The following is a 17,303-nucleotide window of genomic DNA, read 5'->3' on the forward strand; positions in this document are numbered from 1 at the left end:
GAACTGAGGGAGAACCAGAAAAGTATGGATATCTGAGTAAAATGACACAGGTAAAAATCAAAAATATGTCAAATTAAAAAAAGAGAACATCTCAATCCAATGTTTTCTTGCACAGGCACAGGATACTATTCAACAGCTCCAAGAAAAACAAAGGATCTCAGCTGCCTTCCTCAAAATCCTTTCCTAAAGGCAGTCTAATAACATTTTCAATGCTGCAAGACAAAAAATACAGAGGGTGACTATCAAAATGTTGTTTTTAGTAGATAAAAATGCACTGTAGCTGCCTACTAGGAGACAAAAACTCACTCAGGCACCTGGCAAACAACCATATTAATGGGTACGTGCCCAACACGTGACCGTTGATGTGTCTAACTCAAATTTCACTGCACCATTTTGAAGCACTCCCATGTACCTTCATGTGGCTGACAATGCTGTTTGACACACTATGTTGTCACAGCACACCACACCCCACCCATGGCATACACAGAAAGTTGCAAAGGAATGGGCAGTAAGATTGTAGTAAGATCTAAATGTTAACTTCACAGCTCTGAGATAATTTCAGGAGAATGCATATTTGGAAGTTAGAAGACAAAAGGAAATGCAGAGTATTTCATGTTCCAATTTCATGCTAATTTTCTTCTTGACCAGATAAACCTGAAGTTTGGCAGCCAAAACTGAAGCTTTTATCAAAAAAGCTGCTCATTCATGTGAACTACTGCATGCTTTTATTTTCTTTATCCTGTGACTGGAATAGTTGGTCAAGTGAAGTTTTGGGGTTTGGGATTATTTTCAAATAATGAATCAATTAACTGGAAGTTATCCCCATAAAAAATAAGAAGAAAGTTCTAAAAATATCAGTTAATTCCGATAATTTAATAGGCCATTTACATAAGTCATCCAAACATCTTACTCGACACAGTTATGTACAAAATCCATTAAAATAAAAAAAAAATTAAATGTTATCTTTCCAGTGTAAAAGTGCAATTAACATAGGCAAAGTTTTTGTAGTAACATTACATTGCTATTAAATTCACTGGCTACATAAGAGCCTAAGAGGAATATTACCTACAATAAAGTGAATGAGGATTTTTTATTTGTTAATTTTGAATAAGCCTGGTAATTGATAAATAAAGGTTTTCTGCCACCATAATTATGGTACATACATCCAAAAATGCATTGCACAATTGTTTTCATAATTTTCAGTTTTACCAGCTTGAAGAAACTTAAGTAGAGCAACAGTAAAATCCATTAAGTTCAAAAAATAATTGACACCATAAAACCTTGTAACAAGTAAGTGTGCACAAAACAGCCATCTTAAATTGCTTTCTGTGGTATTCTGATAGCTTTCCAAAGATGTCATTTACCTTGAATAAACATTCTTCCCTTACAGTACCAAATGGATTTTCTGGAACAAGATTTAAATTTATCTTTCATGCATTACATATTCACAATTTGGAAAAAAAAGGAAAGCCTTCATACATGTCAGCCTTTAATCTCATCCAGTCCTGAAGCCTCTGCAAAGCTGATTTTTCTTGTGTTAATATTTTTGCAGCTTTTCTCAATTTTTCTTCATTTCGTTCTAAGTAGCGAATTCCATCTGTCTGCAGCTGATTGAGTTTTTCCTTACGACTTTCATCCAGAGCTATGTCCTCATTCATAAGAGGGTTAAATCTGAAATACGTATCTGGAGGTAACAGTGCATCCAGCATGGTGTGAACTTCTGTATTGAAAACAAACGAAGGAAACAGTTATATTCACATGAGAGACAAATGGTCCTACAAGTGCTCTGAACAACAACTGCTCTGGAGTGACACAGTAAGAGTAAATATGTGCTGCTTTGCTGAGTAAACATTTTTCCACCACAGCCTTATCAAAACCCCTTTCTCATTAGAAGCTTTGTGAATGTCCCTGCAACTCTGTTTACTCTGGAAAAGCTTAATCTCTCATTCCAAGACAACTTTACTGGTATGGCAATTAAGTAGGCTTTGCAGCTATCTAGATTTTTAATTACATTCCATTCCTTTACAAGTGAGAGCACATCGTGAAGAGCAGGAATGTAACTTACATATTCCCATTCAGGATACCCATGATTTGTTACACTCGGTACTAAGAGAAGAAGGTGTTATGAAAACCACAGAAACAAGTTCTTCCATAATCTCAAAGACTGCTAAGTAAAAATATGTGGGATTAAAACTTCTTTTGTTTGCAACTAATTAATTTTTTATATATTACTACAGATTTGGGGTTTGAATTTAACATTCATTTAATTTAAAATGTTCAAGTTAAACTACTAGACTTCAGTTAACTAGTATAATAATAAACTGCCTAAATAATGCATTTGTATGTTCTTCTCTTTTATAATCTGTTTTCTCTCTCCCTTTACATCTCTCTTCTCTTTGTTGGCTCCCTTAAAATTGCATTTCTATGACTTCCTTCAGCTTTCATTCTAGTTTTATCTTCTTTGCATTCTTACCATATTCCTCCATTCATTTAAACACCTACTGTCATAAAAAATTTAAAGTGAAAAAAATATCCTGGCTAAGATCACAGCAAAAGATTCTTGTAAACCTGAAATCTTCTTAGCTTGGCCTCTCCTCTCACAAATTACTCAGCTATGTCTGTTCTTTTCTCGCCACATCCAGTCCTATTTAATACTCCCCCTTTTTCCCCTCATAATATAAGTTCTCAAATCTACTCTCCCCCGCTTTCCATTTCCTCACCTTTGGTCTCTACAATGTGCTTTCTCCTCCTATTCCCCATCTAATTTCTTGCCTCGTTTTTCATCTGCAATAAACTTTTTCTTCCCTTGACAGGAAGTGGACACCACATATCTCCTTCTCACAATTCCCACTGCCTTTCCACGAGTGTGCAAAACCCAAAAGGCAACCCAAATCTAGCTTTTTCTTACTAATGACAGTCAGGTGACAAAGATATGCAGTAAGGGATCTGGGCCGTAAGAGCATTTCTTGTTCCCTTTCTGCAGTATCTGTTTCCTTTGTAAGGGGTGGGGTGGGGGAGAAAGCAGCTGTTTATCAGTATTTCCTGTTTGTAAAAACAAAACAGATGTAAACTGCTAGTGATAGAGTTCCAGTGTACTCTCATCTAGGAACCAAGTTTATTTTGGTAAACAGATGCTTGGCTCTTTCTGGCAGCAATGGAAGTCATGACCATTGGCAGATACAGTCTAGTCCTTGGAAAAGTTCAAGTATAAAAGCACATATAAAAAGAGATCATAAATAAAATTCTTCTTCTGGAGCTGTTGAAAATCAATGTTCTATATAACTATTAAGCATTTCTTTGTTACATGAAAAATAAATAAAATGTAGGAAAGTAGGATTTCCAAATAAATTCCTGAGTATGCCTTTATCCTGAAGCATAAGTAAAAATGTATCACTTTGTATAAATTCTATTAGATTATCTTTGTGATTCTGATAAATCAACCTCATATTAACAGTTGAGAACACATAAACTAAAAGAGCTTAGCCACAGCATAGTGAAGATGAAGGAAAACAGGCTAAGAAAAATATTCATCTCCAGAAAACCTCTAATACTGGTACCAAAACATCATACATAAAGAACTACAACAAGACATGCTTCAATTCGTTTCATGGAGCTGGTAGAGATGAGAAGGGAAAAGACAAAAAGTTGCAGATTGCTCTCTGCATTGGAACTATAATTCCAAGAAACATAAAACTGAACACAGTCACAATACAAATCTTAAGACACCAACCTTCCGTATCAGTTGCACTGTTGATAACGTTTGTGAGTTTGGCTTTCAAACTGGTGTGTGTGACATTGGTCTTCACCTCACTTTCATATCGACCAGTGCCCAGTGATATCAAACACTGCAGTGGAACATTTGGCCAGAGACACTTGCACTCGTGAACTGCCAGTGCAGAAGGATTATTCAGAAGCAGACCTCCATCCTATAAATTAAAGAGAAATACAAATATTGGTACTATACATAACATATGGTCATAAAAGAAACTGCAACTATAAATCAAACTAGCATAGCCCTAATATACAGAACCAATTAAATTCAACAAGCATTAATTTCAAGCTTCAGTGCAATTTTCTTTTTGTGCTATGCAGCAGCTGCATAGCTCAGCCTCCCAGGCTCACGGACACTGTCAGAGCAGCTGCTGGGGCTGTGCTTGGTTCTACTGTTGGGAGCATTATATAGAAGAGGTAGGTTGAAACAGCAGCATCCACTGGAGTATCTGAAGAAGTTCATTTTTTGAAGACCTTCTTGGTAAGACAGATATGCATACTGACAATTTCAAACAATCAAAAAGTCTGTGCCTCAAAATGCTTATTACTGATATCACAAGGACATATTCTGTAACAAAATCTAAATCACTACCTGCAAATTCTAAAATAAATTTAAAAAAAAAAATCACAAGAGCTAAGCTTGGCCAAAGCTACTTTGTAAGCACAGTCATTACAAAGGATGCTAGCTATAGGCTGGATTTATGACATGGAAAATCACTTAGGTTGAAAGGCACCTGTTGAGCTTATCTGGTCCAAACCCCCTGCCCAAGCAGGTTCAGCTACAGCATGCTGCCCAATGCCATGTTCACTTGGATTTTGAGTATCTCCACAAATGGAGACTCCAAAACCCCTGTTCCAGTGTTTGACCACTCTCACAGTGAAAAGTTTTTCCCGTGTTCAGATGGAATTTCATGTATTTATGCCATTGTCTTTTGTCCTACCAGTGGGCACTACCGGGAAGGCCATAGCTCCCTCATCTTCATTCCTTCCCATCCTTTATTTGTACCCATGGATAAGTTCCCCCCTGAGCCTTCTCTTCTCTAGGCTGCATAATCTCAGCTGCCTCAGTCTCTCTTACGAGAGATGCTCCAGTCCTTTAATGATCTTTGAGGCCCTGCACTGGACTCATCCCCGTATGCCCATGTCTCTCGTACTGGGTACCTGTGGCCTCAGCAGTGCAGAGAGGCAGGACCACTGGCAGCACTGCTGGTAATGCAGCCCAGGATGCTGTTGGCCTTCTTCACCACAAGTGTGCATTGCTCATGTTCAGCTTCTTGTCCACCAGCACCCCCAGGTCCTTCTCTGCTAAGCTGCTTTACAACTCAGTGTGGATTTGTGCATGGGGTTATTTCTCCACAGAGCCAGGACTCTGCCAGTCCCCTTTATGGACTTCACGAGAATTCTCCAGCTTGCTGAGGTCCCTTTGAGAGGTGGTCCAACCATTCATGTATCAGCCATTCTTCTCATGTTTGCATCATCCATGGAATTCCTGAAGGTGCACTCTGATCACCCAGTTCACTAATGAAGATGTTAAATAGAATTTTCCCCAGTACTGACCCCCAGGAACACCTCTAGTGACTTGCTTTCAACTCAACTTTGTGACACAGATCCCAATCCCTGGGTCCTGGTCATTCAGCTAGTCTGCATCCACCTCACTGTCTATTTATCTAATCCCCACTTTATGAGAGGCTTTACCAAAGCTGTCATAGACAACATCTGAAGCTTTCCACTTGTCCACCAATTGCAGAAGGCTACCAGGTTGGTAAATCACAGGTAAACCACTTTGTAAATCCATACTGACTACTCACGATCACCTTTTTGTCCTTCATGACTTTAGAATTCCTTTTCAGGAGGATTTCCGTTCTTACCTCCCAAGGGATTGGGCTGAAGTCAATTAGCCTGTAGTTACCCAGAACTTTCTTCTTGCTGTTCCTGAAGACATGAATAATATCTGCACTCCCAATCACCAGGACCATTTAAAAACTCTCGAGTCATCTTGCAATTACATCAGCCAGCTCCATCAGCACTCATGGGTGCAACCCATTAGGCTTATGAATTTATGTATGACCAGTTCATTTAACTGCTCCCAAATATGGTTCTCCTCCACCAAGTGCAAGTCCTCCTTGCACCACTTTCCCTCTTGCTTCAGGGGTCTGGGATTCCTCAAAGTCATTTTTACTGGCAAAGACTGAGACAAAGGCAGCATTAAAGCATCTTGGACTTTTCCACATCACTTGTCATAAGCTGTGTTGCCCCATTCAGTAGCAGGCCCACCTTTTCCCTAGTTTTTCTTTTGCTGTCTGTGTACTTGTAGAATCCTCTGTTGTTGCCCTTCACATCCCCTCCAGGCTAGCCTTTGCTCTTCTAGTCCCATCTCTGCAAGACTGGTCAGGAGATCTATACCCCTTCTGGGTCACTTGCCCCTGGTTCCACCTTTTGTACACTTCCTTTTTATGCTGGAGTTCAGTTAGGGCCTCCTTGCTTGCCCTACCTGCCACTTTTCCTTGATTTCCTACTGGTTGGAGTGGTCCCCTCCTGAATTTGGAGAAGTGATCACTGAGTATCAGCCAGATCTCCTGGACTGCTTCTCTCTTTAAGCTCATAGGATCCTTCCAAACAGAGCTCTGAAGAGGATCAAGTCTGCTCTCTTCTGAAATGCAGTGCTATAGTCCTGCTTTTTTCCCTGCTCCCTTCTCTTAGGATCCTGAACTCCATGCTCTCGTGGTCACTGTAGCTAAGGCTTTCTCGAACTTTCACAGCCCTGACCAGTTCTTTATTCTTTGTAAGCACCAGTTCCAGCACAGCACGTTTCCTTGTTGGTTCCTCCATCAACTGTAAATGCTGCTGTCATCAATGAACTTGAGAAATCTCCTTGGTGGCTTGAGCTCTTCTGTATTGTCCTTTTATCAGGTCTCAGGATGATTCAAGGCCCTCTGAGTATCAGGCCAGGGAACATAAGGTGTCTCTAAGTAATCTGAAGATCATAATTCATCTCAATACTACCAGGAACAAATGCTACTCTGGAACTGAGGAGAGATAACTTTTGCTAGCAACATGGAAAAACTGGGATAAACCACTTTAGGACTAAAAAGAATCAGTGCGACTGACAGTAAGTCTGAGAAGCATTCAGACAATGAAATTTTGATCCAGTGAATCACAAAAAGGAGGTTCAACACTTCTTGAAAGTAAAATGACCTTGACTCCAGCTAATAAATAGATTATTTTGGAATCTGAATTCAATAGAACTTTCTATATTGGTAATGCCTTGAAGGGAGCAGTTATAAAGACAAGACTTAAGCTGAAAATATTATCAAGAGCAGAGATGAATAACTTTATATTCATTCAAAATCTATACAAACATGTCAAATATAAAAGAAACAGAATATTGACTTCAATAAGCATTATGCAAGGGTCCCCTTATTCTAAAGCTCCCTGAACTCCCTCTATCCCATATCTGACCATCACATTACTAGAATAATAAAGAAAAGCAATTCTACTCAGGAATAGCTTAGAATAAAAAAGGTTTTGGAGTTGATAAACATTTTACAGAAAACTCCTTTTAACTACAGCTGTGCTAGATAAATAAGTAAAACCAGGATTACTGAGCTTAGTTTTTTGAGTTTGCTTTCTTTTAATTAGGCTTTCATTTCAGCCTACAAAAAGCTCTTTGAACTCTTCCTGGATACCATCCGTTCTGCTCAAAACACGAAAAACACTGCTAAAATGAATGGTGTCTTCAGTGCCCATTATCCTTTGCTTATGTTTAAATTAGCTTCTACACAGAAAACTAAACACAAGGATGTTTTTGTCCTCTATATAACTCCCCACAAATCTTAATCTAAAATCATCATAGTTATATTAGTGGTGCTTACCTTCCTTCTTTAAATCCTAGGTTGAAAACATGCTTACAGAATAATATTCACTGATCTTGTGAATATAAATAAATTACACATGACTGCTTCATCAGCGTTATCAGAAGTTAGGGGCTTTATAATACCAGAATACTACAATATTTTTGTAACACTAATAAAGAAAAGATCAAAAGAACATAAAGTACACGTACCTACACATACCACATTCAGTTTGTGATGAGAACAGCTTTGTTTAAATATGGAAATCATTGCCCATTGTCCAATTTAGGTTTCTTGTAATGACAGCAAATTCCTAATAATTTTCAATTTAGACACATAACTTCTCACATTTATATAGATAATAGATACGTGTCATTTTTTGAAAGTTTGAAGTAGAACCCAGTGAGGAGGGCAGTTGATATTTTTCCTTCCCCTTCAAACAAATAATGGTTGATAATGACCACATCCCGATCAATACTGTCCTTCAAATCAGATTACACTGTTAAAAAAGTGGTGTTCATCATATTGCTCTTTGGATTACAATGATGAACTACTAAAGCAGTAAAAAAAAGCTATTAGTTAAAATGTACTATTAAGGACTCACTGAAAGAAATACTGCAGTAACTTATTTAATTCTGCAGCTCCAGAAACCACAGGTCAAAAGCTGAAATTCCTGTGAAAAAGTATTTTCACAAGTTTTAAAATTAGTTACAATGGTTTCACATGTATGTGAATTCTAAAAAAAACCAAAAACAAAGAATTTTCCATTCTGAATATTAAACAATAGAACTTATCCTTTCTGATTCTAAATAATTCCTTTATCTTCACAAAACTGGAAAAAAGTCCTTCCTGTCAAACTAGCAATACAAAAATATGAAAGGCAGATCTAATTTTTTTAAAAGTAACTTTAAGACATCTTGACATATCCTCCTCCATGCCTGTCCTTGAGACACTGGAACAGAATTCCAAGTGATCAACTTTGTGGTTTTACACATAAGATACTGAAATCACAAGAAATTTCACTGATCCTTGCTCCAAATTTCTGTGTATTTAGCCTGACAATTTGTTTTGGAGAACTGCTGAATCTGGTGTCTTAAATTTTTTTCTGATTCCGTTGTTCTATAGCTATACAACAGTATATAAGTTAATCTAAATTATTTATAACATATCATTTAATATATTTCTATTATAAGCACTGAGCTTTTAGAATATGTTTATAAAAATACATTAACCAAAATGCAATATAACCAAAAGACTGAATGATTGCCAGTAGTACAGAATGTCTTGGTAACTAACACAACAGCTTCCTCTTCCATGTTAGTTTCTACGACCTTACTTCCCACTTTAAATTTCCGTGCAATTACACAACTGGAAGTAAACAAGGCCATTTTTCTGATCTACGGGCACAGAGATGCAATCTGAATTCTTGTTTAATCTTAAAACAAACTAATACAGACAAAATAAGGATCTTTATACCACATATGATGGTGTAAAACTCTTGTTGCTCTAAACTGATATTTAAAATTATACTATAAGCTACAGGTGCAACTCAAATTCTACAAAGCATCACTGACTTTATGCACAGCCCCAAACCTTTTCGGTTCCTAGTAAGTTTATCAGTTTGTTTTTGAGAGATGGGAATGTCTTCACTGTGTCCCTCCTTTCATCTATTTTGTTTGCTCTATCACTATGGTATGGTACTGCCCGTGTGCACAAAGAAAAAGAGAGAGAATATGAACAGAATATTGGGTAAATTGCTACATTATCAACATACACTTGATCTAAAGCAAAACCAATAGATCAAGTGAAGTGATTATCCCCTTTTATTCAGCAATCACAAGGTCAAACTGCAGACAGATACTATATACAGCTTTGGACACCCAGTTACAAGGCACTGAAAAGCTGGAACACATACAGTAAAGAACCACTAAGTGGTTTGGGGGCTGAACAATATGACATATGAGAAGAGATGCAGGGAACTAGGTTTGCTTGCCTTGGAAAAAAGAGAAAGCTAAGGAGGAATCTAATCACAGTCTTCCACTACCTAAAGTGGGAGAAGAAACAGCCAGGCTCCTTCAAAAAGTACAGAATAAGAGCCAGAGAAGCTGTGCAATCTCCATCCTTGGATATTTTCAAAACTAAACTGGGCAAAGCCTCTAGCAACCCAACCCAACTTTGAGGTTTAGCCTGTTTTGAACAGGGGCTGGACCAATGACCCCCCCAAGGCCATGTACTCCTCCAATTTTCCTAAGGTTCTACTCTATTTAAAGGAAATAATGTATGAATCATATGTGCATGTTATTTTATCTGTAAAACAAAATTACATTTTAAAAGCCATTCTTATTAGAAATTGAACTTTGTCAGTCTAGTCTCAGTCATGTGGAAAACACAAACATTTGTAGTGCCAAGAGAGGTTTAGGTTGAACATTTAAGAAAAACCAAAAGAGTAGTGAGGCCTTGGAACAGGCTGCCCAGGGAAGTGGTTGAGTCACCATCCCTGGAGTTATTTAAAAGACATGATGTAGCCCTTCAAACCCCTGCACTTCGGGACAATGCTTAGTGGTGGACTTGGCAGAGCAGGGTTAATGGTTGGACTTGATGATCTTAAAGGTCTTTTCTAGCCTAAACGAGTCTATGATTCACATCTTGGAATCTGTAACAGAAAGGGCAACTTACAGGGACTCTTCAAATGACTACTGATCCACAAAAAGGTGCAACTGGTGCAACTGGCCTAAGTTTGGACACAGGACTCCATGCTGGGCAAAGAGCCAGGGCAGATCCCTTATTCTGCCTTCTCCCATTCTTAGGCTGCCTGGCCTTCCCTACCTTTCACAGTCTCTTCTCTTTCAGCCAGTTCTCAATCCAATCACAAGCTGTCTTTTTCACTTCCCAAACATACATGAGTCACCCCTTCCCTTTTGTGTTCTCTGCTGCCACGGTCAGTGCACTGGCAAGTACCAGATGTTTCTTCATATGCTGAACTTTGCAAAACCACCCCACACTTGAGTCAACTTCATTTGCTGGCAGTACACCAAACACAAAGTGCCATAGTAGGAACGCTAATGCAAGCTAGTACTGAAAAAGGGTAACTCCCCCAATGACATCATGTAAGCAGACAGTAGAGAAGAAGGTGGTCTTTTTAAATTTCTAATAAAAATAATAGAAGTAATTAAATAAATTAATTTTTAAATGGAACTTGGTAATCATAAAAACCCAATTTTGTTAGTGATAGCAAAGCAGTGAACTCAGGGACTAGGAAATTATTTTCAGTCTTTTGTCAAAGGTTTTCAAAGTAGTAAACATTCAATTGTTATGTGTTATTTAATATTCTACCAGCTAACTCCCAGATTAAGTCAATTCTTTTTTTTTCATAAAGACTTTTTACAAAAATTCCTTATGCAACTGTGACATATATTTAGGGTTTGGTAACAAGTCAAAAGCTGTAGCTAATATTTTCTACTAATGTTTTGACAGTTGCAAAATAGTCAGGCAAGGCTCCCTTGTGGTTTGACTAACAGATCCTAAAATGACTTATAGTAGGGAAAAGGCACCTTCTGTAAGCATATGTTCCAATAAAAACACTCTGGTGGAGATACCCTGCTTGCCTAGTTCTAGGGGTAAAGAAAGGCCTGGTTAAATATTGTGAAACAGATGGGTGCAAATTCTACCATCAGAAGGAAAATAGATTGGGAGGTCTCAAACAAAGTGCTCTAGAGCCCTTGGGAGCCTAGTAGCACAGAACTTTCTGAAAATCTTATCCCACTTAAATGATTATGGTGAATGTGTATCAAGTCACCAGGGACATATTTAAGTCAATACTTTGAAAACAGTTATTTAAAATTAAGATATTAAAATTAAAAAAACAGTTTGAACCATACTTTACCGTGGGCAGGGCAGTTGTTTCCCACAAGTTCAGAACACTCTCTACACTCATAGGCTCTTACTGCATTTCCTAATTCTGTCAGACTCAGGTTGTGCCCTGTAATCGTTCTGCGTAACATCTTGTGTGTTGCACAGTTTCACTTAAATGATGCTAAATTTTGTAAAGAAAATAACCTAGCACTGTTAAGAATATATAACGTAAGAAAGCTAAGTCTGATATTTGGAAGCTGCATTCGCTTGCTCCATAGTAATCACCTCAATGCCTATACAGACATGCTTCGCATTTTAGTTCACTCTGACAGAACTGTTCTGCTGTTTACTTTCATTGTCTTTGAGAAAAAGCAGAGACAGAATTAGTACAGAGCTATCACAGGCTAAGATTTTGAATGGACTTCTGAAAAGTATTTTTTAAATTCTATGGTTAAAGTCAACATAAATGTAATAAATACACAGATTAAAGATAAGGTTTGTTGCTGCAAATGAGGAGTTTGAAGAGTTTCTGCATTACAACAAGGGGCTGCTGCTTAGAAAAATTAAGATAACTACTATAAAAACATTTACTCTAGTTTATAAGTAAAATGGGTACACCTTGCCAAATCATTCTGTAAAATCGGCTCAATACATTTATATAAGTAGCAGCAAATATCCTCAGAGTAGAAGACCGGAATGAGAAATGGAAAAATTCTTTCACTACCCAGAAGACCAATCAATACAGATAACTTCAAGATTCACATCCCAGCCTAATCCTCTCCCTGCAATGGGCACCCATTATGAAAATGTCACTACATCCACCCTAAGGCTTTAAGGCTTGCCCATTCAAGTATAACTGGGCTAACAAATGACAGTTTTTAATATATGCTTTGGGGGAAAGGAATCTATACATTCAGACTTAACAGTAAATAAACTAACCCCTACAACATTCAGCACAAATACACTGTCCTCAATACAAAGCTTACATGATCATGCTGTTCTTTTAAATATATACAAAAATGTTTGAAATATACATTAATTATGGTTCTTCTCTTGGGAGAAATCAGTCAGTCTGGACACAGCGCCACTGAGGATGAAACTGAATAAGAGCTCCCAGTAAGACAGGAAATCTTTATTTTTCTAAACAAGTATTTGACAAAATATATGATGTTTTATAAACATGGAGCAGGACAGAAACAGAACTGCTTCCTCTTTATCTGCTAATAAGCTATGGATGGTGGTGCCAATATTTCTAAAAAATCTCCATCTAAAATGTATATGTCTTAAAACAATTTGCTTTAGCTTCATCTAACAGTGTGTCTGATCCACTTTGCTCTATGAGAGATGAGTGAAAAAACGTTTTTAATAAATTAGGTAATTTTCCATAATGCACACAATGACACGCAGTTCTCTCTTTACACAAACATTTCATCCAATTTATTTGGAAAGATCCATCCTTAATTTATAATCATGCTGATAGGGAGGCTATTGGGTCAACTACATACAATTTATAATATATTCTGCACTATGCTGATTCCCAACGGAGGCCTTAATTGGAGACAGATATTAATGCAATCCTTTTATACACCAAATTTCTAACAATTACAGAAAGAACCAATTCCCTTATTTAAGGAGAGACAGACCTACTGCTTTAAATGCCTGAAATAAATATCTTGTACTCATTACTTTGAAATGCTATCTCCAAATTATGATTTCTCTATTCAGACACTAGAAAAATAAACACCTAAGAAGTTACTTGTCACAGCTCTAAAACATGCACTGAAAAAGGGATTCCCCTTGAACTGGTAAAGGAGAAGATTCTTTAGAAAACATTTGTACAGAATATGAAAATTAAATGCATTTGTATGTATAGTATTGAGTCACACCAATATTAAAATTTCCATTACTGCAGTCTTTGACAATTAAAAAAAAAAACCAAACCTAAAGATGTGTATTAGCTACATTTGTACTTCTACTATATGAGTTAAAAAGAGACTTTAGAATGAGATCACAACAAAGAAAAAAAAAATCTAATAAAGTTTGACAGTTTATTGAAAAGCTTCCTTTTCAGTACAACTATTTTCCCATGCAGTATTTACCATTTTTTCCTCCTAAAAAACTAGCAACACCACAATACACTTGTCATATACACAAATGTCATGTTAAATGCTTCTGAGAACTGTCAATACTATAGCTAAACATTTAATAATATATTTTACATTGTTTTACCCTACATTAGACATGTTTGCTCTTGACATTTCTTCAGAATCAATAGTTAGCTGAGCTAGGCTCCTAGGTGATTATCTTCAATTATTAACTCATCCCACTGAGTCATTAATTCACAGAAAATGACCAGCTGCTCTGAAAACATTACTGAATTCACGGGTTGATGTAAGACACAGAAAATGTACCCTTACAGGGTACTGATGAAGTTTGCTACATATTAGCAGGCATCATAAAAGAAAGAATTATTTGGAATTAAAATATATTGTCAGATACTTCATTAAAAGTCTGTGCATTGTCAGGGGTGGACCAGAAGAGGCCTACAGAGAGTGGAGAGAAATGCAAAAGAACTGGAAGGAAGGCTTAGAAGAAGAAATCTCTCTAGAAGACTTCTAGCAACTTCAACCAGAAGTGCATAACTGAGCTAATTAAATGAACTCTGCAATGAACAACAGCACACAGAACCAAAACAGTATATATTTTAACTGTGTTTCCCAAATGATGAATTGTCTGTAGTGTGACAAGCAAGGATCATGGTGTGTAACACAGGAAATAAACCAGGCCCATGGTTGAACCTACACTGACCCCAGACAAAGACTCGAACTCAGGTTCTCCTTACGATGCGTGTGAAGCACGGGCAGGGTTCAAGAGTACAGTTAAAAAACCCCCAAACCAAACCAACCAACCAAAAAATCCCAACCCATGGGTCTCAATAAAACCCTTCTGGATTCACATGATGCTAGGCTACTCAAGTCTAGAATATTTGTCCTTTCTGACAGCATTTAAGTTAGGAAGCACATAAATACTCCATTTGATACGGCAGAGTGTATCAGAATAAGGAGAAAGCAAAAGTTGTTGCACTGAAGAAGCACATCATTATAAAACCTCCATATGCAGACAAGAAATCACAGATCCATGTCAGGTTTTCACAATTCCAAAATTCTTTTAATTTTATTTCCCAAGTTAACAAACTAACACAGTGGGGGTGGAGAGGGAAAAGAACTAAAGGAAAAGTTCTGTGCTTTCATGAGTCCCCTAAGTTAGAAGTACATGGACAGATGACAAAATGAAGTCAGAATCAGAACCACCATGAGAAATCTCTGAGTAGAGCTACCACAGAATGATTTAAACCACCAACTGTTGCTGTTAGAAAGGCAACTGTAATTCTAAGCTGTACCTTTCTCTGAAAAAGGAAATACATGACACAGTTAAGACAACATGTGGAATACAGTGTTACAACCTGAGCAAATTAACTCATCTTAATTTTGCTTCTAATTTAGAAATCCTGATTTTGAATCTGGTATATCATTCTACTTGGCACAATGTGTCTTGGGTCATGCCAACAGCATACTGGATAGTCCACTTTCAAGAAAGATTACTCATACTGCAGCAGGTGCAGTGAAGGACCATGAGGATGACCAAGAGTCTGTTTTGCAAAATTAAGACAGACTGGCATATTTAGACTAACAAAATAAAAAAGGATATGAGTGTTTTGTATATAAACATCAGAAGGGTAAATACTTCAAGAAGAAAGGTAAATTAAACTAGAGAACAGTACTGGCACAAGGAGAATTTTTATCCATTAGCTAGGAATAAACTTAAGAATAAAAATGAAAAATTTGCTGCCCATGAGAAAAATGAAGAGATACCTTACTGAAAAAACCCTCTACAAGAGTAGCAACAGGAAAGATATCTTTATGTTTTATCAACTACAACCTCTATTGCAGTTGATGATCACGACAGAAGACTCAATTTCACCTGAGGGAAACTGGTTTGTTCTGTTTTCCCTCATTTTTTTTCCTAAGGAAGCGATAGCTGAAATAACTGAATTCTGTAACCAAAAATCCAGAATCATCTGCTACTAAAAACAACAGTGTAAATATACCCCAAGTAAAAGAAACATTGAAATGCAAAGAATCTTGGAAGAGATTACCAAATCATTTCAGATTTGGAAAATTAATACCACAGATTAATCCTTATATTGGAAGAGAAGCTCAGTACAGGAAATAGGGCCTAGACATTGCGCCCTATTCAATGAATGGGAATGAACTCAGTATTGAACTAATTGGCTTTATGCACATTTGTATTCACGGTGAAAATTATTCCTATCACATGTATCCATGGCAAGATGAGGGTAGTTTCCTAAATTACAACAAAGAAGGCAAATTAGAGGCTAGACAGGAGCTGACAAAACATTAAATGATTTTTCACATTAAACACCAGAACATTATGCATCATCAACCAGCTTTCCTTAAGGAAAGAGGTAAAAGTATATCAATACTCCCACTACATTCTTAGGTTCTTATTTGCAATGAATATCACCAGGCTATTTCATTTGGAAATATGGCCCTATTTAAGTCAGTATTAGACAAATACACAACCAGGGAAACTGGAAACTATAAGCTATCAAGAACTGACAAATTGCTCTTTTTGATCTAAGAAATGGTGTCTGGTATCATCAGAACTTGAGTGCAACAACTTGAATTGTTTGTACAGAAGTTACTGAATTGACTCAGTTCATAATTTTTCACTCCACCCAGCCTCCTTAGACTTCACAAGATTTGTTTTACAGTAAATATTATCTGGTCAACAGTGCCACTGAAGACATACGGACTCAGAAGTCTAAGCAAAAAAAAGAGTTAAATGTAATACAGCTCATTTGAGTGAGGTTTTTTCTTTTAAATAAGCACTCTGAATCAACTGAGACAAAAATTATAATGCTTCCAAGTTAAATGACTAAACAAAATACACTCTCACATCACTAAACAAATCTTCCAGTAGCATCTCACTTAGCAAGCCCCTTTGGAGAATCTTGCATCAGTATGCTCTGTAAAATGCTACTGGTGCAACAACCAGCCATTCCACAAAGGCTGGTAAACAACATCATGAATGTCCACCTTCAGAGCTGCTAACCAAACCTATAAAATCCATAAGAGAGAAATAAATGCAGATATCCATGTAGCTAACATGTTTCAGTAAACTCCCTCTTGCTTAAATAGTACGAGACACTGCCTTGAAGGCTGTAGGAAAATGTGTATGGCAACAAGTAGACAGAGAAACAAAGAAATATTTGTTTCTATCATTGTAAGAACAAGATACACCTACTAAACCAGAGTCTGCATAAGCTCTGGTGCATACTGATCACCGTGGCATATCCTAAGAATGAAAAGAACTTCAATGTGACCTATATTCTGTGTCTTCTTAGAGCCTGGGAAGCACCCTTGAATCTAATTTTAAAAGCTACCGTGTAAAACCAATTAGGGTAGGAGCCACTAAGCGAATCACTTTTGAAGGCCTCTCCTGTAACAAGCTACAAAAGATGAAGTGGCTTTACAGATTTACTGCCTAATCGAAGGAACGGGAAAGTCTGAAAATATGAAGAAATCACAAAATATCTTTTCTCAATGAAGGTGTGACTTGAAATTTTAGTTACAACATACTATTGTACTACATATATTTTTACTTCTAGGTTGTATTCTCACCTCACATCCCGCTACACCTACGTTATTAAAACTCCACTAACCGACCACGTGCTAATCTAACTGCTTCACTATGTGATCTTGCTCAAAGAACACAAAATTATTTGAATACTGTTACAAATTAACA

General features: G+C 37.1%; 1 protein-coding gene across 1 annotated transcript in view; it reads right to left on the reverse strand.

The window, feature by feature from the left end:
* Positions 1–852: 852 nt before the first annotated feature.
* Positions 853–17,303, reverse strand: part of PNPLA8 (patatin like phospholipase domain containing 8) — a 37,099-nt gene continuing 20,648 nt past the window's right edge. Inside the window, exons 9-10 of the mRNA XM_027893418.1 lie at positions 3,731–3,926; positions 853–1,720 (exon numbers count right to left, since the gene is read on the reverse strand). Coding sequence (XP_027749219.1) covers positions 1,446–1,720; positions 3,731–3,926 — 471 coding nt within the window. The 3' untranslated portion in view covers positions 853–1,445. The remainder of the gene's footprint in view (positions 1,721–3,730; positions 3,927–17,303) is intronic.

The sequence above is a fragment of the Empidonax traillii genome, unplaced genomic scaffold (genome assembly GCF_003031625.1).
Source record: "Empidonax traillii isolate 1590-97213 ecotype Southwest subspecies unplaced genomic scaffold, ASM303162v1 scaffold388:size1278207, whole genome shotgun sequence".
Classification (NCBI taxonomy): Eukaryota; Metazoa; Chordata; class Aves; order Passeriformes; family Tyrannidae; genus Empidonax; species Empidonax traillii.